The 22,496-nt window shown below is 53.5% G+C and overlaps 12 protein-coding genes across 12 annotated transcripts; 5 read left to right on the top strand and 7 right to left on the bottom strand.

Annotated features, from left to right (window-relative positions):
• Positions 1 to 311: 311 nt before the first annotated feature.
• On the top strand, positions 312 to 1,546 carry CC84DRAFT_1175201 (uncharacterized protein; the record flags this gene model as incomplete). The annotated part of the gene is made up of 3 exons (XM_018180137.1): positions 312 to 651; positions 963 to 1,049; positions 1,227 to 1,546. 3 exons carry the CDS (start codon positions 312 to 314, stop codon positions 1,544 to 1,546), a joined length of 747 nt encoding a protein of 248 aa, XP_018037744.1.
• Positions 1,547 to 1,752: 206 nt separating this feature from the next.
• Positions 1,753 to 3,583, bottom strand: CC84DRAFT_1195587 (aquaporin-like protein). Its single transcript, XM_018181413.1, has 2 exons — positions 2,701 to 3,583; positions 1,753 to 2,652 (listed from the first exon to the last, which is right to left on the bottom strand). The coding sequence occupies exons 1-2, from the start codon at positions 3,100 to 3,102 to the stop codon at positions 1,888 to 1,890; spliced, it is 1,167 nt and encodes a 388-aa protein (XP_018037745.1). The 5' UTR covers positions 3,103 to 3,583; the 3' UTR covers positions 1,753 to 1,887.
• A 262-nt stretch (positions 3,584 to 3,845) lies between these two features.
• CC84DRAFT_655750 (uncharacterized protein) lies at positions 3,846 to 4,853 on the bottom strand. Its single transcript, XM_018187029.1, has one exon. The coding sequence runs from the start codon at positions 4,804 to 4,806 to the stop codon at positions 4,039 to 4,041; it is 768 nt and encodes a 255-aa protein (XP_018037746.1). The 5' UTR covers positions 4,807 to 4,853; the 3' UTR covers positions 3,846 to 4,038.
• A 586-nt stretch (positions 4,854 to 5,439) lies between these two features.
• CC84DRAFT_1204893 (cytochrome P450) lies at positions 5,440 to 7,309 on the top strand (the record flags this gene model as incomplete). Its single annotated transcript, XM_018181936.1, has 1 exon — positions 5,440 to 7,309. The coding sequence occupies exon 1, from the start codon at positions 5,660 to 5,662 to the stop codon at positions 7,307 to 7,309; it is 1,650 nt and encodes a 549-aa protein (XP_018037747.1). The 5' UTR covers positions 5,440 to 5,659.
• A 423-nt stretch (positions 7,310 to 7,732) lies between these two features.
• On the top strand, positions 7,733 to 8,812 carry CC84DRAFT_1186358 (NAD(P)-binding protein; the record flags this gene model as incomplete). Its single annotated transcript, XM_018180854.1, has 1 exon — positions 7,733 to 8,812. One exon carries the CDS (start codon positions 7,733 to 7,735, stop codon positions 8,810 to 8,812), a length of 1,080 nt encoding a protein of 359 aa, XP_018037748.1.
• An 83-nt stretch (positions 8,813 to 8,895) lies between these two features.
• On the bottom strand, positions 8,896 to 10,818 carry CC84DRAFT_1053918 (uncharacterized protein; the record flags this gene model as incomplete). Its single annotated transcript, XM_018173516.1, has 2 exons — positions 8,896 to 9,078; positions 9,238 to 10,818. Coding segments are annotated over 2 exons (1,764 nt in total), but the record flags the coding sequence as incomplete, so codon positions are not given.
• A 527-nt stretch (positions 10,819 to 11,345) lies between these two features.
• Positions 11,346 to 13,042, bottom strand: CC84DRAFT_1163566 (Rtt106-domain-containing protein). Its single transcript, XM_018178294.1, has 3 exons — positions 12,919 to 13,042; positions 12,188 to 12,850; positions 11,346 to 12,138 (listed from the first exon to the last, which is right to left on the bottom strand). Exons 1-3 carry the CDS (start codon positions 12,998 to 13,000, stop codon positions 11,600 to 11,602), a joined length of 1,284 nt encoding a protein of 427 aa, XP_018037750.1. The 5' UTR covers positions 13,001 to 13,042; the 3' UTR covers positions 11,346 to 11,599.
• A 1,367-nt stretch (positions 13,043 to 14,409) lies between these two features.
• Positions 14,410 to 15,569, top strand: CC84DRAFT_655767 (uncharacterized protein). The gene is made up of 2 exons (XM_018187030.1): positions 14,410 to 14,871; positions 14,926 to 15,569. Exons 1-2 carry the CDS (start codon positions 14,482 to 14,484, stop codon positions 15,355 to 15,357), a joined length of 822 nt encoding a protein of 273 aa, XP_018037751.1. The 5' UTR covers positions 14,410 to 14,481; the 3' UTR covers positions 15,358 to 15,569.
• A 441-nt stretch (positions 15,570 to 16,010) lies between these two features.
• CC84DRAFT_1216356 (uncharacterized protein) lies at positions 16,011 to 16,382 on the bottom strand (the record flags this gene model as incomplete). Its single annotated transcript, XM_018182793.1, has 1 exon — positions 16,011 to 16,382. The coding sequence occupies one exon, from the start codon at positions 16,380 to 16,382 to the stop codon at positions 16,011 to 16,013; it is 372 nt and encodes a 123-aa protein (XP_018037752.1).
• Positions 16,383 to 16,412: 30 nt separating this feature from the next.
• CC84DRAFT_1216357 (uncharacterized protein) lies at positions 16,413 to 17,373 on the bottom strand (the record flags this gene model as incomplete). The annotated part of the gene is made up of 2 exons (XM_018182794.1): positions 16,413 to 16,890; positions 17,333 to 17,373. 2 exons carry the CDS (start codon positions 17,371 to 17,373, stop codon positions 16,413 to 16,415), a joined length of 519 nt encoding a protein of 172 aa, XP_018037753.1.
• A 2,073-nt stretch (positions 17,374 to 19,446) lies between these two features.
• On the top strand, positions 19,447 to 20,832 carry CC84DRAFT_1242884 (FAD/NAD(P)-binding domain-containing protein; the record flags this gene model as incomplete). The annotated part of the gene is made up of 2 exons (XM_018184097.1): positions 19,447 to 20,503; positions 20,550 to 20,832. 2 exons carry the CDS (start codon positions 19,447 to 19,449, stop codon positions 20,699 to 20,701), a joined length of 1,209 nt encoding a protein of 402 aa, XP_018037754.1. The 3' UTR covers positions 20,702 to 20,832.
• CC84DRAFT_1242892 (uncharacterized protein) lies at positions 20,730 to 22,057 on the bottom strand (the record flags this gene model as incomplete). The annotated part of the gene is made up of 6 exons (XM_018184098.1): positions 20,730 to 20,795; positions 20,847 to 21,065; positions 21,137 to 21,243; positions 21,342 to 21,559; positions 21,631 to 21,850; positions 21,880 to 22,057. The coding sequence occupies 6 exons, from the start codon at positions 22,055 to 22,057 to the stop codon at positions 20,730 to 20,732; spliced, it is 1,008 nt and encodes a 335-aa protein (XP_018037755.1).
• Between the last annotated feature and the right edge of the window lie 439 nt (positions 22,058 to 22,496).

Consider the following 22,496-nt stretch of genomic DNA (forward strand, 5'->3'; position numbering starts at 1 on the left):
AGCGCCTTACTTGTCAGGGCTCTATACTAATTAGACGATGAAATCCTGGCACTATGGATAATGGATAGGCTGTGAGCTATTGAATTTTGACAGCGTCTCATATCAGCAGTGTGAGTCACAGTTGCCACCCTATCACCTACAACTTCATAGATTCACAAACGGGTTTCCTTAAATCAAAGTCAGACGAATGTTTTATCCCTAAGTCGCTAGTAATCTTGCCAGTGAAATCGTAGTACACTGTCAAGCTGTGAAGTACTGATTATAACCACCTCGTTGTGTAACAAATACTGGGAACAACGGAAGGAAACAGCATGGCATACCAATCGCAGCAAGCCAGCCCCTCACCCCTACATATAGATGCCCCAAAATCCTTCCAATCAGATAATATGACCACTAGCAACGAAACAATTCCAACAAATCAGAACACCAACAACAACCATGCCGTAAAGCAACGGCCTCCGCACCCTCGACTAGGAAGACGGCTTCAACGACGGAAATGTGCAGTGGGGTCATCCGCAACTGAACCAGCCTGGCTACTTAGCCAGCCGCACGGCTCGGCATCTCCACGGTATAACAGACAACTACCACGATGTTCGCAATGTGCCCTTATCTGTAGGAGTGGACAATCCCCTAGGCGTACGAATACATATAGTATGTTTGGGCACGGCGGAAGTCAAGTAGGAAGGGAGGGGTGGTAGGACCCGCGAAGGAATCAGTGAGGATGTGGCTGTGCAGAAGGGCAAGAAAGGGAAAAATTCTATTCCAGATAGATATATTGATATAGAATTTTTAGTACGAGGAGTTTATTTTTTTCTCCTCCCAATGAATGAAGCCCCTTCAGCAAAACCAATCGACTTATAAGTTTCACGAAGACACGTCCTTCCACTTCACCGCAGACCTTAGTTCAACACCGTGCTTTGGAGAACCATACGGAGGTCTTTATGCAACAACATGCTATACAGAGACACGGCGCGCTTCACAGAAGAGCCCATGGAAAGCACAGCGTATCTCGCCAGTTATTCAACACGTAGAACCCAGCCTGTACGCCTGTAAGGTAACAACTCATCGAAACCACATTGCCAACGCCTTCCCACCACCTCCCCTGCCCTATATCTCCCACTTCCTCACTTCCAAAAACCCCAATACTATAATCTCCAGAAAGCAGCCTGCCTACGACTTGACCACATCAGACGCTAAGTCTTAGCTACCACTGAAAATTGAACAAGCACAGTCCCTCTCTATCACCCAGTCACAAATTATGCCGCGCCGCTCCACCCGCCTCATCCACGACTGGGACGACGGCTTCAACAACGGCTACCCCGAATGGACACCATTGTACCCCGACTGGACACCCATAATCAACAGAAACTACGGCTATGTGCGCGATGTTCCTCCCTTAAGGCGACCGGGACGACCGGGACGTCGCTGTGGGGCTCATGGTGATGCGATCAGTATGGAGCCTAGTGCCGGGCAGGGGGCGAGGCGGGCGGGGGAGTGGAGCTCGAGGGCGCCGAGGTGGTTGGGGGAGGCTTGGGGGAGGCGATAGGAAGTAGACTGGGAGAGTTGATAGCTGTACGCAGAAGGCAGAAAGTGCGGGTTGGAGGGTGACGAGGAGCGAAGCCAGCGGTCATTAGAATGACAATTTATTCTACAATGTCAATCTCGAAAAAGCTTCTAGCATACATGGGTGGCGATGGTATTAAGACAGTAAGTTGGAAGAGGCCGTTACGCGTGCGCAAACCCAAATGTGCCCCGGGTATCAATAAGGAACGCTCGCTGGATCCAAGCCGGAGAAAGATCGCACCAACGCCGCTGTAAGCACTTTTGTTGAGCCGCCTGATCCATGCATCTCTTCATTGGTAATACAAAATCAAAAGGCAAAGGGTTCTACACCATATGCCCGGTGTACCCGTTCTGCCCGGAGTGGGTTTCCGCCGGCCTCTCATGGCTCCGGCTCTGCTGATGGCTGTGCTCATAGCCAGGGTGGTACTCCGGGCTCATCCTGCCCTCGATGCCATCGAAGTCTTGCGACCGGCTACCACTCGAGTGACTCGCGACCCTGACAGCTTCCTGCGCAGCAATGGCCGCAGGGTTCGGGCGCTCAACTTGCTCCTTGCTCTCTGGGTCGTCCGGCGGATTAAACAGAGCAGCCTCGTGATCATCGAAGTCCTGCCCGGGGTTCACGGTCTCGTACTCGACGCTTTTCACGATCTTGTACATGCCGTACGCCAGCAGCGTACCCATGAGCGGGCCGAACCAATATATATAGTGGTATCCTGGGAAGTTGTGTGTTACCACGCAAGGGCCGAAGGAGCGCGTGGGGTTCAGGGAACCGCCAGTGTAGAAGACGCCCACAAGCTCGGCGACAAAGAGCGCGAGACCAATGCCTATAGGAGCAAGGAATGTGGCCTTGTGCTTTTCGGCTGCAAGCATAAATATGGTGAACACGAGGAGGGCGGTGAGGAACATCTCAAGGAACACGCCTTGCGCGATGGTGGTGCCGGAGCCGAGCGTGGTGCTGACATTCAACGGACCGGGGAGGATCGCGGAAACGACTCCTGCGGCGCACATGCCGGCGGCCATTTGGGAGATGAAGCAGAGGACGGCACGGGTCCCCGTGAGGGCGCCCACCATGTAAAGACCCAGTGTTACCTGGAATCAAATTAGTCTAGCGCGTTGTTGTAAAGAAGTGTCACTTACAGCAGGATTGAAGAGTCCTCCGCTGACTCTGAAGAACACCCATACGTTGACCATCAAGCTGAACCCGAAGATCAAACTGATGTACAGGAGAATGCTGGTGTCCGGCGTTTGAGTGATGCTGTTGTCCTGCCCTCCAGCTGTTGACGAATTGGAAGCAGAGGCCGCAGAGTTTGCTACCTGTGTCCCTCCAAACGCGAAAAACAAGAACATGAATGTGCCTGCGAACTCGGCCGCTGCAGCGACCAATTCGTTGCGCCATCTGCTAGATATTCCCAATGCTGAGGCCTTCTGCTGAGCTTTGCTGGTGCCCCGTGGTTTGTTCCTGGTGTTCGGGATATGGCCATTTGCACGTCGAGGCGGCCCGCCGTCTTTCTTGTGCAGTGGAAGCAAAGTGATAGCCATCGAATTCAGGTTTCGTGGATGTAGCGGCACGTGCGATGCCCCCTAGTGGCTTTGTTCCAGTATGGTTCGAGGCGGTTCGATAGATACGGCTCGGGAACAGGAAATAGATGCTCGGAGAATACGAACGATCAGAAAGAGGGCGCGCTATGAAGTAGTGGACGTGTGGAGCTAAAGCACGACGTATCCGCCGACGACAGTGGCGTCACGAAGCGAAAAGCGAGCAACATCGGGCGGACACGTTCCATGGCACCAGTCGACGCAGGCCATTCGTAAGCGTAAAGTCAGCTCATAGCTTCCTCGCAAGCCAGCAATGACCTCACTATTCGCTCGCCCAGCCGGAGGACTAGTGCCGTACGCGTCTGTTGGCTCACGACGTCCATCTGCGGCGCAATGGCCCACATCTTGAGAACGCCTTGGGGATGGCTGTTCTGACGTTTGTAGGGATCCGCAGATTGGCGTCGCAAGAACGAGACATGAGTGGTGAAGGAGGAGGTTCACTGGGCGCGAGGTTAGGGCGATCTTCCCAGGGAGAGATTTAAGGTTATCGATAAGCGAGGATGAGGTCACGTCCCGCGGGTAGCGTGTACAAGGGCAGTTTCATCAACGATCAATAATGCTGAGGCGGAACGCATGCGGGATGGCTTGGAAGTCGTAGTTCGATGTCGAAACGAGGCGCCGAGAGCATTGTGCGCCTTATTACGTGCCCTCCGCGGGTGCATTTGACGATAACCTCAACAATAGTTGTGCAATCTCTGTGCATGCAAATCATGTTGATGGTCCGTGTCAGATCCAATTTGTCTTTCTCGCTGTTTTCCCATCCTTCGGCCCCACGCCTAGGACAAGAGCCCCGGAACAATTGGGACGTCACCAGAAGAGTTTGGCAGGCTTGGCTGTGGTCATAGAAAAACTCGAGCGCCGATGTATTGCGATGCGCTCTCACCGTGCACAGAGACAAACCCGCATATCCCCACCTCGTAGTAGACCTTTCCGGACATCACCTAGCCGCGCTTCTGTCTTGTATACTACAAACCATGCCATGCAATGTGCAACAAGTATTGCGAAAGCGAAGACAAAGATTATCAGAGCAAGGGCCAAAACGATTTTCTGGACAAGCAAAAGGGTATCGCTTGTCCCAGTCGTTGTAGGTTTTCGTTCGGTCGTGGTTTGCGTCGATGCTTGTCGATCTTCATATCCTGATTGTACAACTGACTGCGACTCTTGAACATGGCTTCGAGGGAGCATCGGAGGTGGTATAGGTGCACTGGACGTTGGCAGATCGGTAACAGGTAACTGAGCTATGTTTATAATCCCATCATCTTCTTCGGGTGGCACTTGAGATGTCGGTCTCCTCATCCTCTCTCTTCCCTTGTCTTCGCTTCGCGGTAAAACAAGATAAAGATCTCTCAATGTCCTGGGTCTCGTAGGAAATGGTGGATCCCATGGCTTTCTGGTCTCTCTCGTTTCGTACCCGCTGATTGTCACTGCGCGGATGGGAAGCCGATCGGAAGGGCCTTCCGAGGTGGTATCGCAGGCCGGGCCATCGAAGCTTGCGTTTCCGCGGTTGTGTGCTACTTTGAGGCCAGCTGGCCGTTCTGGGAGTCGGTGGAATTGCTCGGGAGCCGGAATAGACGTAAGGAAGCGCTGGTACTGGACGAGAAAGATGGGGATTATAGTAAGTACCACGCTGCAGAGGACGATAAACATTCGGCGGAATTAGCGGCGGGCGAGGTTTTGAGGAAGCTATTATCGCTAGCTTAACTGTGTCTGTTGGGGTAGGTTCCTAGGAATAAAATGCGACGCATAGATCTAGCGGACAAAGATTTCGCGACATGCAAGGCATGCCAGAGATCTCAAATGGTGGAGAATCAGGGCTGTAATAGGTGGTTGTACCTTCCTTCTACTGTAGGTAGTTACATAGTACGTCACGCTTCCGCCATTGGCCATTGCATCCAGGTCACTATAGTGGCAGCCTGTCATCTCTTGCGCACTCGTGCAGCTTATCAGCAATGGCGTTGAAATACCCATCGGTGTTGCTCTCGAGGTGCAGTAGGTGCCAAGGGAGGCTTGAGGGAGTCATCCACACGGGAAACCACTTCATAGCGACTTTTCGATGATGAGTTACTTGGTGCCAATTCATGAGAGTTGCTCGGTCGATTGACCGGGTGGTTGTACAATAGTGCGTTGTGCATAGATATCGAGTTGATGTTCGTAGTTGCGGGCTCCGAACGACGCGGATCCCGCGAAAATCTCATCGGCAAGTGGAGAACGCAGGACAACCCAGGGAAGGAGATTAACAAGGACCGGGGAAGCCTTGAGCATTTCATTCCAACCGGACGTGCTGTAGATGACCTATCCGGAAGTTCCGCTGGATCTCGGGAGTTCCGAACATCCAAATTCCCTGTCCGCAACCAATCAAATCTTCCCTAGCTACACAACTGCGCCGGGGTGGCTTTGCGGGGTCTGGGGTTGATTGTACGGCATGTTCGAGATCGTACCATCAAATGCCGTTAAAAGGCACCTCAAGCGTGAGGTGCGCAGTTCGGAATGAACCAACAATATGTCTTTCGTGTCAATTCCAACATTGGCTCTGCTAAGCGCGCCGCTTGTATACTTACTTCTACAATTACAAAGGTGGCTCGAAGGTAGAGGAAAGCTCCCATTGCCTCCAAAGCCGCCAGGCATACCATTCTTGGGTAACGCGATTGATGTCCTCAGATCAACGAAGAGTAACTCACAGCATCTTCTCTTCGGACAGTACGCACGCGACTATGGCGAAATCTTCCATGTTCAGGTCGGACCGTTCACTCAATACTTCATCAACAGCGACGAAGCCGTCAAAGCCATCTTTGACAAAGCATCTGCGACCACCTCAGAGCGCCCGCGATGGATCGTCAGCAACGAGCAGATATGCGACCAGAAGAACGTCTTGCTGTTGAACGCAAGTCACCCACGATGGAAACATCAAAGAAAGGTCATCTTGCAGGGCATGACCAGCGTGCCACGTGCCGATGCCGGCCTGGAGTACCTACATTTTGAGACCGCAAAGTTCATGAAACAGGTTGCGAACAACGACAAACTCGCTGGAGACAGCGTAGGTCTGTTCAACGAGATCGGCCGGTATACATACAGCGCGTTCGCAAGCCAGGCCTTTGGCATGGATATCGCAGACGCAAAGGACCCTGCGATCGAGTACATCTTCCGCAGCGGCTTGGAGCAGATCCTTGGGACGTTGCCGGGCTCCCATCTTGTAGACATATTACCGATTCTTGACAAACTGCCTCTGTTCCTCAAGCCATGGGAAAGGAAAGCAAGAGCACTCTTCCAAGACAATAAAAAGTGGTGCGATGAGCGCATGCGCCGAGTCGAGAAGTCTATCGAAGACGGCACAGTCAATGACTCCTTCCTAGCTCGCGTGCTACAAGATGAGAAGGGCATGGGATTCTACGACCGGTCCGAGGCCGCCTATCTGGCCCTCATGCTCATCATTGGCGCCGCAGACACTTCGAAGATGTCATCATGGTCGTTCCTCGAGGCCATGATGCGCTTCCCCGATGTTCAGGCCAAAGCGCTCGCTGAGATCGAAGCTGTGGTCGGGGTCGCTGACCGCCTGCCAGTATACGAAGATCTCGACTCGATCCCTTACGTCCGCTACCTGATGAAGGAGCTCTGGCGCTGGCGTCCGCCTGTGGCACTCGGTCATCCCCATATTACTACTGGAGAATTGGCTTACAACGGCATGCGTCTTCCTGCTGGATCTCGCATCCACATGAACGCCTGGGCTATCGGTCACGATCCCGCCCGTCATACCTGCCCAGATCGCTTCTGGCCCGAACGCTACGAGGGTGACTTGACGACTAGTGAGCAAAGCAAGAACTCCGCCAATGTCAAAGACCGCGACCACTTCGCGTTTGGATCAGGAAGGCGCATATGTCCCGGGTACCACGTTGCTGAACGCTCGCTTGCGATCGCGATCATGCGTCTCGTGTGGGCCTTTGAGGTTGTTCCGGCGCCGAATGCTACATTGCCACTCAACCCAAGGGACTATCCTGGAGAGATGCCTGGGAACCCTGGAGAGCATATGCCCATCATGCTGAAGGTTCGCAGTCAGGCCAAAAGAAAGGTCATTGATAATGAGTACATGAGAGCTGAGGCTGCACATCCTGCGATGGAGCCTTTGACGCATGATGGCTGGTCGTGGAAATTCTGAATGCAGATTGCGCTTAGGTGATCGAAGTGGGCGAAAGTCTATCATTAGTCCTTCATATGACGCGCATACTGCACTCGTTCAGTCGCATAGTGCTAGCGATATCAAATGTTGCATTTTATATTACTTCTACATCGATTCGTGGGCGCCAACTTTATGTGGCATACTTGCTTGCCGAACTGCAGAACAGCGGCTGGCTTGGTACAGGTGTTGTATTTGCAGTCATCGCTTTCGTCTGACATATAGCTACTAGTCGAAAATACGCTGAACTTCGTGTAGACAGTTGAAGGTTACAGGCTCGCGGATTGATTGGTGGATCAAGCGCGTTCGCGGGCAGCGAGCGGCTCGATGCGGGGTAGGCGCGATTCTCGTCCAAACAAAAACCGAGACTCCTTCATCTTCCACGAGCAATTTACAAGATCAATAATGGCCGCCATATCCAAAGGGAGTCTGGTTTTCGTTACAGGCGTCAGCGGTCTCATCGGTTCCCATGTCGCCGACCACCTGCTTCGAGCAGGCTTCCGCGTTCGTGGTGCAGTGCGAAGTGAGCAGGAAGCAACAATGATGCACGAAATCTATAAGGGACGCCATCCAAAGGCAATTGACCTGTTTCAAACTGTGGTCATCACAGATATGAAATTACCTGGGGCATTTACAGGGCATCTGGCCGGCTGCGAAGGAATCGCCCACGTTGCATCTGATCTTAGTTTCAGTCCCGACCCTAATGTTGTCATTACTGGGTGCGTCAATGGGGTCATAAGCCTTCTCAACGAAGCCAAGTCGACGCCTTCGATCAAGCGATTTGTATACACATCAAGCAGCAACGCCGCGACAAGGCCCCTGGTTGGCGAATCAAGACATGTGGACTCGTCTTCCTGGAACGACGACATATTGGAGGAAGCTTGGGCACCGCCTCCCTTTGAGACTAGCAGGTCATATGCCGTGTACGCCGCGTCTAAGGTTGCCTGTGAGCGGGCAGCATGGACGTTTGTGAGCGATCAGAAGCCACAATTTACGTTCAACACTGTGTTGCCGAACTACACTTCTGGAATTGTTTTGCAGCCTCTCAGCATTCCGGGTGCGGGCAGCACAGCAAGATGGGTGCGAGATGTGTACGACCATCCCTTCGAAGAAGAGTTCGTAGCCAAGCTGCGGGACGATAGTCCTGCTTGGCAAGTCGAGGTTGAAGATGTTGCAAAGCTGCATCTTGCAGCCCTCTGTCATGGTGATGTTGTAGGCGAACGACTTTTTGGCTTTGCCCATAAGTTCAATTACAACAGCTTCCTGAAGGTCTTCCGAGAATTGGCCCCCGAAAGGAAATGGCCAGAAGACCGGAATGGACTGGAGTGGCCAAGCACGATCGTCAACAACGAGCGGTCCATTGAGTTGCTGCGACGATTTGGGGCAGATGGATGGACCTCTTTTCACGAAAGTGTTCGTCGCTCATGTTTAAGCCAATACGGGGAAGGCTTCACTCCATTCGATGGAGTTGTTCCGGGGTTCTGAGCCTCAAACATCAAATTCTCGTACTTGGTCTCGTGGTTGCGCCTTCCTCCTTGGTATAGGTTGCGTCAAGCTCCCTCCATAAACAAGTCACCGACCCAACCCAGGGTATGCCGCTTCGGATCAACGACACGCGCATATTCCAGCAACAACCGATACAAGTAAATCATTGCATCCTCTTTTCTTAAAGCTTTCTTTGCCCACTGCTGCCCAGCTCCTGCAATTCTTCGCGCCTGTTCATCGCCTCCTTCGCCTTGCCTTTCTTCTATCTCGCCGCTCAACCCGCCAGACCTTCTACTACGTTGGACGTTTCCACTACGGCTAATACCTTCACCGCTGTCCTCGTCCCAGTGCGGAGTCTGGAAGTGATGCTCGTGTTTCTCGACTTCAACATGAGCGTGCGCAAACGCAGACGTTGTCGAAGTGACCTCCGTCCCGAGCAAGTGTTCCATGACGCCATAAATGTCGATGAATGTGTTGTCCATAGGGACATAATGCAGCCAAGGGATGAGCCTTGAGTCATGCCACTGCTTGTATGCGCTTGCTCTGAAGACTACTCTGCCTTCCTCGAATCGCTGCACAAGCTCTCCGCCGTCATCGCCAGCGTCACCATCCAGAATCGCGGCGTACTTGTACTTCCCTAGTCCGACACTTGCCGGTTCCTTCACAGAGAAAAATTCATCGATGTAAGAGCAGGTGCTGTTTTCACCGGACTCATCGCACTGCAAGTCAGTGAAACCTGCGTCCGCCCATCCACTCACCCACTCTGCCATCTTCGCTCCTTTCTGCGAAGTGAGACGATACGCGTTAGAAGGCAATAGTCTGAAGTTACCAGCATATCCAAGTCCCACGGTCGTTTCGTTTCCGGCATGCAGCATTCCCTCCGCAACCTCAATGTGCGTTGCGTTCATCATGCTCACGAATCTATTTCGATGCAAACGCTGCCAATTCAAGTTTGAGTTCGCGCCTCCGGACGCAGGACCGCGCCAGTGGAGCTTTTTCTCTTTCTCCGCCCAAGGCAGCGGCGGGGTGTCATTCGACGAGTTGAACGGCGAGAACGCAGGAACCAGGACTTCGTTTGAGGCAGACATCTTCGAGGTCGAGAACAACGGAAACAGCTTTTGCGTTACGCTCATGGCCTTGGGTGCCACAAAACTTCCATGTAATCCCTGCAACTCCGGCCTATTACATACGTCGGTCGCTACCGTCCAGTTCGCGATGTATCCCTCCGTGGAGTTCACGGGCACTTCCAAGGGCAGTAATGCAGCAGCGCTGTGTTCGACCCTCGTGTGCCCCTGCGGGTGCCAAATATCCGCCATCAACTCACCTCTCGCAGTCGCTGAACTGGGTGGACACGCAGGCCGTACCAGCGACCATAGCGGCCGAGGCCCAAGATAGGGACCGCCAGCCTTGTGCCGCAAGCGATCGTCAAGCCATGAAGGATCGAATGTTTCATCCTCCTCCAGACCGTCACCATCCGGGGTCGAAAATGCATCCGTGACCTCCTCTGCAGGCGGCATAAACCTCCTCGCGAATTCCACCGCCGTCTCCATAGTTCCCCACGGCACTAACATGGCGATCTCGTCATTCACATTCACCGGCAAATTCACATCTGGCAACACCATGCCCTCCTTCACCATCTCTTCCAGCACATCTAAGAACTCCCTCGGTCGATTATAGCTCCCGTGCGCGACGTTCGCAGACTCGACGACGCCCCCTCTCACCACAACCTTCGGACTGAATCCCCTTGCACTGCGTCGCAAATCGACGACATCAATTCCCCAGAACGGGCCCAGGTCGTGGTTTATTTGGTCGAAGAACGTCTCTGGAATCAGCGCGTTCTTTGCCTGCGCATACGCATACCACTTGTCGAAGCCTGGCGGTGGATGACGTCCTCTCCTCTGTCTATACTTGCTCGCAGCGTCGGAGAGATTTGCAGGCTGCGAAGATAGCAGCGCGCTGAACTGTGCTTCCGCCGTCGCCATCAGGCGGGTCATGGGATGTGCACCACTCCCATGGCCCTTTTCGCCTGTGGCACCATCACTTGCGCTTCCCATCTGACGTCCGGGCCTGGCAGTCCAGCCCCCAAGGACAAGGGCTGTGCTTCCCGCACGCCCCCACGTCGCGGTGTACACGACAAGCAGGCATAGCAGGACGGAGGCTAGAGCGAGGGTTTTCGCGCCGCGCTGCGATGGAGCGGAGGTGGTGGCGCGCATGGCCACTTGGGGTCGGAGACAGGGATTGGGTTGAGGCGCGTGTTTAGCCGGTTAGAGCATTGTGAGGGGGGTTTCGGGTGTGGTTGATGGACGCGCGCGCGAAGAAGAGATTTGTAGGTGGGAGTAGGAAAGAGGATATGGGTTTCTGGGGAGAAAGAGAGGGGGCGCGAAAACGTAGAGCATGGGACAGCGGAGATGATGGTCGTGACACGTGATTAGTGACGACTGAAAATGGGGCGAAGACATATTAATATTGACGTCGGATGTGAAGATAGATTGCTCGCGCATGGCGGCAATTGATGGTAGTGGAATGCAAATCTAGGGTCTTGGAATTCTGCAAGCTGGGGTATACTGATATATAGTGGGAAGAATGGTGTACACAGGGGTTGCACAGCCTTCCCAACCAACGGTCAAGGGTGCTGCAGAAAAATGGCGGCAGCTTGACGGCTGGCGCGCCGGCATCAGCGAAACCCAGAAACCTCCAGGACGATGGAGTAGACATTTGCGCAGGCCGAAGGTATTCAACTTTGTGATGCAGTGCTTCTTGTAGGAGCGGTCGCACGGTTCAGCAAGCTCAGGTTTCCATCTCTTCGCCCTCTGCGCCTTCTTCATCGCCCTCGTCGTACTCGTCGCCCTCGCCACCCTCATACCCTTCGCCATCTTCGTCTTCGCTATCCGATCCACTGCCTTCGGACTCGCCCTCGCTCCCAGGGTCGTAATCCTCCTCATCCTCTTCATCATCCTCCATATCCTGGAGTTGCATCTCCGCGCGCTGCAGCTCCGTCAAGCCGTCATCCGGCTCCGCAGCCGCAGCGCCATTCGCGCCTTTCTCTTTTTCCTTTGGTGGGTTTACATTGAGCTTCTGCGCCCGTCGTGTCGCTGCCATGCTAGCATCCTGCAAACCATGCTTCTGCACATACTCGTTGATACCGTTGAAGTCGGCCTGGTCGATCATGCCGAACTCAATGTCGCCAGTTTGGGTGGTGATGACGAGATTGAAGGTGTTGCGGAGGACGTTGGTGTAGGAGACGGCGGTGACGGAGGCGAAGTCGAAGAAGGCGAGGGGCTTCTTGAAGCCCCAGACGATGCCGGCGGAGGTAAAGAAGAGGTAGCCTGAGCGGTTAGCACAAGCAATGGAATATTGGAAAAGTCTGAAGCGCACCTTCCTTGCTGCCTCGGTGGCCCTTGACGTGATACGCCTTCTCGCCCTTGCGGTGGCTCTGCGGGATGGCGCTCTCAAACTGGTCCGCGTCTGGGAAGATGACCTCCTTGCCGGTGCCGGCCTGTATGAGGCAGTGGTGGATGGCCTCTGCCATGGGGCCTGGGCCTGGGTCCTCGCCCTCGACGATGTTCTTGCCCGTGGCCTCCTCGAACGTCCATACTACAGGCTCCGGTGGAGAGGCTTTCAGGTGGTCGGGCACCGGACCCACGCCATCGCCGTGGACGGGTAGGATGATGAAGTTGTGTTGCCGCTTCGCTTTCTCGGGCACTGGTAGGCAGAATACCTGGTCAACGTCTCTCCAGGCAATGCTGAACTCGACGCTGCCATCTGCGCCCAGGGCGCGTACGCCGCCGTCCTTGCTGTCAACGAGCTCGAGCGTGTACTTCTTCCTCTGCGGGAGAGAAAAGCTGGTGCCCGGGTACTGTCGCCATGCCTTTGTCGCGGCGCTTGTCAGGCTCGACGGTGCCGTTGCGCCGTTCTGCGCGCCATTGCTCTCTTCGAGCTTTCGCTTCTTCGCAGTCGGCTCACTCGAGGGCTGCGATGCCTGGCCGAGAATGTACGCCGAGATATCGCGGAACAGCGTGCTCTGTGTGGGGTTTTGATCTGCGACTGCAGTTTAGCTCGCGCAGCAGGAAGGTGCGACCAGCGCTGGGGCGTGGGCGTGGGCGTACCAATGGCCGCGTGCACTCGCTTGCGCAGCTCGTGATTGCCTGCAAAAGCCAGGTCGACTTCCTGGGCGTGTGCGGGTGGCATGCCTGTGGTCACCGTTCGCCGACGGTTGCGCTGTGGTGTTGATGGAAGCTTGCCTGCCATCGCTGCGACGGCGACGCGGCGCGACCTGTGTTGGGCGCGTCACTTGGCGGGAACGACTGATGTCACCGGCTCTCGACGCCCGCAACGCTTGCCTGCCAACGCAACACCTGCATCCCTCAGGCTCGCAATGCTGCCAATGACTCTCCAGCGATGCACTGCTGGCGAGTTTCCGCAGTGCACAGTGGTCTGTGTAACTCGAGTACCACGCCGCGGCACCGCACCCAGCGCACCGTGTGTGCATTCAATGTCTCGCGCAGACTCATACAGAGCGGTTGGCGCGGTTCCCACCAACTAATACTCCGGCTGGTATCACCTTCTCAAGTCCTCACCGCAACGACAGCATGTGTCCAGCGCACCGTGTCTCCGTCGCAGTCCTGCAGCGGATCAGTGGGGCCCCGAGTATCGTGAACTCCTCCTCGAGCCTCATATCGTCTCCCTCTTATGGCATTGAAGTACCCGATACGGAACTCTCTGCACCAGGCGCCCGGGAACGACTCTCTCTTTTAAGCTTCGTGGGGGTGTGGCACGCATCCCCTCAACTCAGCATCAAGAGCCTCGCAAGAACCGTTCCAGTCGCTGGTCGATCCCCGAGCCAGATATCAGCCGAGACAAACTAATCATGCCTTAGACAACCAGTGGACCTGTTGTAGGCCTGCCTCAGGTTGCTCTTGGACATGTTTGAGACGTCCATCCATCCAGTGGGGCCTTCTCACGTGACAGGATGAACCTCATTGGCACATGTCCAGCCCTACCAATGCACCCATCTCTGCGATAGATCACCCAGAATTTTCAAAGGAAGAGCAAGGCTGACTCCGGCCTTACCTGCAGCTCATATTGCGACTGACTCTACGCAAAGCGAGCATGCCATGGTCAGTGCGCGTAACGAACCTCTAACGTTCCCCGTCTCGTATCGTGAGGCTGGCCACTCTCGACGCTCCAACCGCCCCCATCGCATTGTCGAGCCATCTCAAATCGTCAAAACTCAACCATGACGTTAAAGCGTGGAGCAGACTAGCACTATGCCGAGAGTGCACACTAAAAGCCGGGAGCTGGTCTTCCTTGCCGGTACCATTCGAAGCCTTCGTCACTGCCAAACGTGTTCGAGGATGACAGTTGCCTACGCATGGTGAACGATGCTAGGTATACCTTGACCGTTTACGACGCCAACGTCAATCTGAATATCAAACCGACCTGTGTGCCACCTAGCTTCACCGGCGCGTTTCTTCCCACCATTTCCTTTCCTTATCCGCGTCACCACCCTCTACTTCCTACTTCTACTCCACTTTACTTCTATTTTCGCCGGCCGATGTAAACTCTATCCACCTTATTTTCTAATTCTGAACTGCCATCCGACCTGACATCCCTCCGGATCTTCGACCGACGCCTCAACGCCTGGCCGAGAAAGAGCAGGATAAGGCAAGATGAAAAAACCCGAGTTGAAGATGCCCTCGGTGCTGGGGAAGGTGTCGGCCAAGTTCGTCAAGAAGCCCATGTTCAATCAGCCCGTCCACACGGAAAAGCGGTATCATGTTACTCGAATGGTCTATGCCGTTCTCCTCTCGCTGCTCGTCCTGATCGCCGCCTCCACCATCGGATTGAACGCGGTGACTGTCAACTTCATCGAGGATAACCGCGACACCGGCTTTGAATTCGAGACCGAGGACCCGAATGATGCAGTCATACTGGCCGCGCTCCCACGAATGTTGTACACCGCGCCAGCAAAGCTTGCCCTGGTAGCCGGCGCAATCTCCATCTTCGTCGGCGCCACGCACCTCGCGTTCGTCATCACAGACTGGAAAGTAGGCAAGAAGGTAGGCTCCGATCACAGCCTTTCTCCTTCTTCCACCTGACTAACCCGATCGCAGACCCAAGCATACGCCTTCCGCCGCAACATGATGTTCCTCCACTTCGGCAACACAATCCTCATCCTCTTCGCCCTCATCTCCACGCTCGTCGCGCACAAATCCTCCTCCCACGTCAACGTGCGCTACGTCACCAGCAAAGCGGACCGACCCTCTGCTGCAGACGGCCTGCGCTACAACATCGGCACCTTCGACCTCGAGACGTGGTCCTGCGAGTGGAAGTCGATCCCCGGCGCGGAGATGGTCTGGATGGACTACGGTGCCCAGTGCAGTGTCGAGGTCGCAGGGAGAAGTATCATGTGTCTGTTCCTGGTTGTGACAACTGCGCTTGCGGGCCTGAGTATTTGGGGGATGATTGGGCGGCGGGACGCGAGCGGCGAGCGCATCAAGACAGAGCAGGTGGAGCTGGAGATGGGCAAGATGAACGCCATCTAGGTCCACCTCTCTTGCTTCCCAACCACTGTTCTTTCGACTTGTGTGGTGGACGGCTCGCCCGTCGGTGCGCCACATTCTTTCCTTCGCTCTTGTATTCTTCCCCTCCTCTTCCCTTTTCTTTTCCGCAACGCTAGTGCGTGTTACATGATACCCTACTCTCGTTCCTTCCTCTTTACTTCTACTCTCGTTACCGCTGTGCTAGACTATAGACGCGCTCGTGGGGCTGGCTTCAGGGTCTTCTATACGTCGGGGAGCGTGTGCCGGCGGGTTATCTATCCCACTATTCATCCTAGAGAGGCAGAGTCCAAGTGTTGGAGCTGTCTGTTTGTTATTTGTGGCAGGAGCTGAATTATATTTGACAGGGGCGATAGCTTTTGGGACATGGGTGGTGGTTAGTTGGGTGTATGTAGGTGTAATGGAATGAAGAGTGTACTTGGTGTGGATTCTGCACTCTGTGAAGATCAATATCGTTGCGTGAGACGTGCACAACCAGAGCACGTCTGCCAAACGAGAACGGTTCCATTTCCCGCATCGGCCGACAGCATCCTGTGTAGCCGCTCTCACAACCTATATCAAAAAGCCTGCCTCCACCAGTCAAACGAAAACCGCCTTCTCTTCTTCTCCCTCGCCACTTCCACAGAGCCCTCTTCATCTCAACCCGTCCTGCTCGCTCTCAGCATTTCCTTCAACCTCATGTCCAATATCTGCCTCTCCTCATCAACCCGCCCGATCTCCACTTCCAAGTCCCCCTTCCATCTCACCCAGAAGTCCAGCGCGCCCTCACTAGCTTCGCCGCTTCGCACTACAATCTGCCTTTCCGCCCCTTCCAGCGTGTCTTTCACATTCCTCTCCCGCTCCTCTAGGGCTGCGCTCAATAACTCCCCTAGGTTGGTATCCGCCAGCCTCTTTTTCTCGTCCACAACCTCCCTCAGCACATCAAACGCCACTTTTGAATCGTCACACGAATTAACAAGCCCCATGACAACCCTAAGCGCACTCCCCGCAGTGCCATCATATCTGGCCATCCCCGCGCCTCCGTCAATAAGAAAACCAAACTAGTCCTCGTTTGCCTGCAAGTTGTGCTCCAACTTGACCTGCCGGCCATCGGGATGCTGCGCGGCCCAGCCCGTCGTAACCACCCTCACGCTCGCGAACATGTCCGCGCCACAGAGCCGCTCCACGACACAGACGCCCTGCATGCTCCCCGGCGTCATCGTCCCCTCTTCCACCGACGCAAAGTACAAAATCCCGCCCCAGCACACGCGGCTCTTGTTCCGTGCGTGGAGCGCGCTGATGTACGTGACGACTTCCACGCCCCAGCGCGTTGAGAAAGGGGCACTGGGATCGAAGCCTGGGGTGTCGAGAAGCAGGACGCACTGCCCATTCGGCAGGTCTGCGGCGTAGGATGCTATTGCTGTCGTGGGGGGAGGAGGGGTTGGGATGGGCTCGGGCGAGGTGTTGGAAGGGAGGAGGTGTGATATGAATGTTGCATTTCCGGTGGGGGACGGGCCGAGGAGGAGGATGACGATGACGCTGTGGTGTGTTAGTTACTGCGTGTTCAAGATCTCCTTGGACTCAGTCTTGCGGGTGGGACTCCTTGCTGGGCTGTTCTCGACGGTGGGAGTTTGCGTTCACAAGCACAGAGCGAGAGGACCTGTCTTACGTAGCGGAAAGTGAGCTTTCTTAGCGGCTTTGTGGCGGGATACCCTGCTGGGCGCAAGGAAAAGAGGCCATGAAAGGGGTCTTTTCCCGCGTGAACAAGTCATCGCGCGGCGGAGTCCGGGCTGACAGCTGGATTTGTGAAGATCTACCCGGACAGCTATTCCTGGGCAATATCTCCTTCAAAATAGCACAGATGGGAAGAGGTCGCATCTTGTGAGGGACGGCACAAACACGCATATATAGCAAGCGACCAGCAGTATTCTGCTTGCCTGGAGCAAATGGTGGGTGGCTTTGGCACCTTGCAGTGCTGTACATTTTTCCGTGCGAGTGAGGCTCGTTGAAGACTGGTTGCATTGTAGAGATTCCGCGGCTCTGTTGGACGGGTCAATCGGAGGAGAATCGGGTCATGGATTCGTTTACATGGCAGTGGCAGTGGCATGGTCTGCGCTGGAAGGAGTTTGGATGGCTCTGGGGACAATCGTTTCTGTTTGGCACTAGCGTCAAGCCTTTAGACTCGTCAGGGAGAAGGATGTGGTGCAGAAGACATTGGAGCCAGGGAATTGAGAAATGGTTATTTGCGCATTAGGACCTTGTGGCCTTTTCAAAGGGAATTTGGTTTATTTAACACAACTTTTCCTGTTTTATGGTATATTTATAGCTTTTGCTGTAAAAACACCTACAATTGTTTTAAACACTTGACTATTAAAAGCTCACGTTGAATCACCTTTAGGAGGAAGTATTATTGTTATCCATTATTTTGCAATACCTGCATTAGGAGTGAATTGTGATACATACCGGCTTAGTTATATTTTTTAGTCTTATTACCTGATCGTGGTAAGACTGGTACAATATTTCCAATAAGTGTTTAAGAAGGTCGTGGCTAGCGATGTATAGAACCGCCTGCCCCATAAATGGTCTTGGTGTTTTGAAAGACGGACAAATAGTTGCCGCGACCAGCATCGACATCTAGTTCTTGTCCAATAATTTTCATCGCACTTAAGTATTTTCAGCCAGGACTATCCTTATACGAGGTCTAGGTGTTGAGGTCATTCAGTGTGTACAAGTGCGCAATGATGAACTGGAAGCAAAATTCTGGTGATTGGTTCTTGGTGAGGCTGAAGCAGGTCTCACGTCGGTTCTCAAGGATTCGTGACTCATTCTGAGTTCAGCACATTCAACAAGACCCAGACCATTATTAGGGCGCGGGAAAATTCACGAATGGTTGCAAAAATTTATGAGAAGACCACGAGCTGGACCACATGCGACTTGATTGAGGGACTCTCGACAATGGCAATCGCTCTACTAGATTACGTATTCGCATCACTGTGACCTTCGAGACTGCTGGTGTTAATGAGGTCTGTTGCATTATCCCCATGGCCTTAGGCATACAAATGTCCTCCACATGACCTAGATGTTGTTCACCACGATAACTATCTCACAACATGGCGACCGTCCACAGGAATACAGGTGTTAAAACGGGGTCTGGTTGTAACCCGAGTGCTTGTACCCTCTCTGGATCACCCACCATAAACGCCGTTAGTCGTGTCGAAGCTTGAGAAGATGTTCTAGTCAGGCTCGCCTTCTGCTTCTGATTCGGTAGTACTTGTTCGGAGATGGGCGGACAAGGTTTGAGATCCGGCTTACGGCGATCGTAATTAACCCGAGTGTTTGGTCAGCCCCTCTGGCGTGCAACGAAGCTCCGCACCTGGAACGAATCACTCAAGGTGTGGGACTGTGTTTTTAAGCATTGTGTGCGCGCAATCCTGGGCTTATGTAACTATGTTGCTGCTGCATAGAACCTAGATAGCTGTGCAGGTCGAAGGCTCTTCCAAATTAGGACACCCAAGTTGCTCAACGCTTCGCAAGCAAACCAGGAATCGGAGCTCTTCGCTCTATAAGAGACTGTATCAAGCATACCTCGTTATCGTGCTAAAAACGAAGATGGTTGATGTGGTGGTGACATGTTGTTTTGGGATACTTTTGAGCAGGACTCTCTTGCAACAATTCCACGTTATTGTCCAGGTGCGAAAGCCGTAGCACAGGAGTATGATCTGGCTAGCCTATTCGAGGAACTTTGTATACACGAGCCTGCATATGCACATGCAGCGCAGTATCGGGTGTGCAACTATAGTAACGTTTGCCCGGGATTCTATTGCGTCATTAAGCATTGCGCACTCCTAGGCTCTGCTTGTTCTTGTCGTACACCCGACTGGGAAATACTCAAATATCGAGGTCTTCCAATTTCCGGAAATCCGTGCGGAATCACGACATACCAAGAAGGATTTGAACACTTCATGCGTCGGCTCCCCACCATTAATAGGAGTACGCGGTTCTGATCCTGTTTGAGAACATATCTTCACACTCCTATTCGGCCGAAGCATTCCTGACAATCGCACCTAGCTGATATCGAATTGATACCAATCAAAGATGATAATCTCTAGCATATTTGGCATTTGGCTTCTCCTAGCCTCCGCAGTCTACTCAGCACCACTTCTTGAACCAGCAGTGCAGGCTGACTACGATGCCATCGTTATCGGCGGAGGCCCAGCTGGATTGGCAGCAACGAGCGGGCTTGCGCGAGTCCGGCGCAACGTTCTATTGATCGACTCGGGAGAGTACCGAAATGATCCAACAAGACATGCCCACGACATTTTGGGATTCGACGGTGTTACACCCGCCTGGCTCCGCTTCTCAGCAAGGAAGCAAATTAGTGATTACGGGACCGTTGACCTCGTGAACGGGACAGTGACGGAAGTCCAACCCCAGAGAAACAACACTTTCTTCAAAGTCCTAGCGAACTACCCGGGAGACAAGTCGGTTTCGTTCACGACTCGGAAAGTGGTTCTAGCGACTGGCATGCAAGATATCTTGCCGTCGACCGCCGGCCTTGCAGAGAGCTGGGGCAAAGGCATCTACTGGTGTCCTTGGTGCGATGGTCATGAACACGCCGACCAAGACCTTGGCATCCTTGCGCGCCTCGACAGTGCAGTGACAAGTGTACGCGAAATCCTCACCTTGAACACGGACATAATCCTCTTCGTAAATGGCACCGACACGCCTGCAAATCGCAAGATCACTGAGGTCAAGTTCCCAGGATGGGAGAGGTACCTCAAGCTACTCAACGTCAAGATTGAAAACCGCACATTGGCCTCTATCACACGACTCCGCGACGGTGCGACACCCTTCGCCGATCCTAGCTTGCCGACACATCCCGAGCATGATCTCTTCCAAGTGGATTTCACGGATAAAAAGAATCCCATCTTGCGGAACGCCTTCTTTGCGGACTTCCCGTCCGAGCAAAGATCCAAGATTGGGGAAAATGCAGGTGTCCAGCTTTACGGAAACAAGCTTGCAGCAGACAGCGCTGGAGGGTTGGTGACGAACATTCCGGGGATCTTCGCTATTGGCGACGCCAACTCAGACAACGTGACGAATGTACCGCATGCTTTCTTCAGTGGAAAACGCACGGCAGTATTTTTGCATGGTAAGTGTAGTAACATTTGTGAAAGACTTGAGATGCTAATGGAGAGTAGTCCAGATTGAGCGGGAGAATTCTTTCGCTCAGATTGCAGCGGCTGGCAAGCGAGATGTAGGGGAAGACGAGCTGCAGAAACTCTGGGCAAGGATGAACGAGCCCGGCGATGTTACGCACGCTGGGGATAGGTTTGATATTCAGAATTAGAGAGATAGTACATACAGGTGTGTGTGCGTCACTCCACCTTAACCGGTGGAAGTTGCTCTTTAGGAATGAATTCCCAGATTCTCTCTGCAGCGATCTATGCACCGTTCATGCGATTCATCGCTTCAGCAAGGACTCACCCAAGGACTCGCCCGTGTGCGACGTCACTGGGATCACTCAACACTTCAAGCACAGCATCATGAATGTTTGCTGCATGCCAGTGCTGTTGAATTCGAATGGCAGAACCAGCGTCCATCAAATTATTTAAATTTGTCTGCTGCTCGATCTGCAACGCAACGCTAACAAGAGGCATCCCAGCAACGATAGGATTGCATTGTTCCCTATCCACCATAAGTAAAAGTGGCATCTATCAGAGCAATGCCACTGTGGTGGAAATTATTGATCCGCAACTAAAGGGCGCGGATCGCCCGATGCAACCTCTAATGCTTTGTTGATTGAGCAGATAGAAGGCGAGGCAAGAATCGAAGCGTTCCATCCGTCGCATGGATCCATTCGCAATGCTTTGGTAGCTTCGGAGACAATATCTTAGGTTCCAGAGGTACCATAGTCACCACAACAGATGGTCTAGGGTGATTCATGTGCGGCGACATCCTCGTCCAACTCCTTATCGCTTTTGCCAGACACTGGTCAATAAACATGGTCTTCGACAAATGCTGAGGATAGTCTTGATGAAACGTTGGATGGTCGTTGAGAAGGCTAACATCCGCCAGAGTCATATCAAATGGAGAGATTGGTTCTTCGACGGACCACCCGCGGGCGGAAGCAGCCGCTCCTAGGTGCTCCTGATCGAATGTAAGAGCATTCATCAGTAGCAGACTGACACATTGCACGATGGTCTGTCTCATTAGTCATGGTAGACACGTCAAGATAGACATCATGTCTGGAACATCCCGTGGATGACCCTTGCATACACACCTGCGTGCAGGGGTACCGTTAAAAAGTTAGCCGTGCGTATACCTAGCAATCGTGCTGCAATGGAAGCCGGAGCCCACATCCTGTGAAAGACGATGGTAGGGCTCGGAGTCCTGAACGCTTCGAGTTCACCTTCGAAAAATGTCTTGACGATATCCGCTGAGCCGAAAGACTCAGGGAAGTCTAACCCACGATTGTGTGCAACGGAGACACCCTCCGCTCATGGTTGCGCTGCTAAAATGTCGAACCCGCCTCGCTGCTAAAATATTCGAATATTGAGCCGCTTGACAAAAAGTCGACCTTGAGGTCGATAACCGAAGGGCAAGCATCTCGCAATGCTGACATCATCGTGAACAAGCGGATGGTGTCGCCAGCGTCCTTAAGGGAAACAATAGCAACAACGTGTGGCTCCTGCTTGCTCGCCATTTCTATCCAAATCAGATGGTGCAAACATGAAGTTGATATGAATGGTAAGCGCAATGCAAGAGCGACCAAAATATAGCAGCCATTGCCGCGCTCGCTTGAGCAGCGAATCAATTTATGGCTCGCGCGATGGTTCTTACCCGTGGTACAAGTCGATTCCATTGAGGAAACTCTAAGCGGTGGCGTGACGCCAGAAGTGATAAGCATGCTGTGACCCTATAGTAGTCACTACCACAGATACACTGACCTCTTACCTTCCGGGCGACTCGCAACTCCGGATGAAGCAGATATTCTCCTTGCCCTCGTTCATCGCCTTTACCTTCATCGTCCCGCCAGTGTCGCGTTACATACAGTTGTATCGGAATGCTATCCACGCTGCGCTTTCATGCTAAGGTTTGGATTGATATAGACTAAGTGCGCGGCACTCCACAAGGAGCCGAGT

This window comes from Paraphaeosphaeria sporulosa, assembly GCF_001642045.1.
Source record: "Paraphaeosphaeria sporulosa strain AP3s5-JAC2a unplaced genomic scaffold CC84scaffold_4, whole genome shotgun sequence".
Lineage (NCBI taxonomy): Eukaryota > Fungi > Ascomycota > Dothideomycetes > Pleosporales > Didymosphaeriaceae > Paraphaeosphaeria > Paraphaeosphaeria sporulosa.

Excerpts from the sequence above, each read along its gene's own strand:
- CC84DRAFT_655767 (XM_018187030.1), top strand. The coding sequence starts at position 14,482 with ATGAAAAAACCCGAGTTGAAGATGCCCTCGGTGCTGGGGAAGGTGTCG. Across the intron at positions 14,872-14,925 it reads ACTGGAAAGTAGGCAAGAAG|ACCCAAGCATACGCCTTCCG; the intron begins GTAGGCTCCGAT and ends ACCCGATCGCAG.
- CC84DRAFT_655750 (XM_018187029.1), bottom strand. The coding sequence starts at position 4,806 with ATGTTTATCGTCCTCTGCAGCGTGGTACTTACTATAATCCCCATCTTT.
- CC84DRAFT_1195587 (XM_018181413.1), bottom strand. The coding sequence starts at position 3,102 with ATGGCTATCACTTTGCTTCCACTGCACAAGAAAGACGGCGGGCCGCCT. Across the intron at positions 2,653-2,700 it reads GAGGACTCTTCAATCCTGCT|GTAACACTGGGTCTTTACAT; the intron begins GTAAGTGACACT and ends ATTTGATTCCAG.
- CC84DRAFT_1163566 (XM_018178294.1), bottom strand. The coding sequence starts at position 13,000 with ATGCCACCCGCACACGCCCAGGAAGTCGACCTGGCTTTTGCAGGCAAT. Across the intron at positions 12,851-12,918 it reads GCGAGTGCACGCGGCCATTG|ATCAAAACCCCACACAGAGC; the intron begins GTACGCCCACGC and ends CTGCAGTCGCAG. Across the intron at positions 12,139-12,187 it reads CCACCGAGGCAGCAAGGAAG|GCTACCTCTTCTTTACCTCC; the intron begins GTGCGCTTCAGA and ends CTAACCGCTCAG.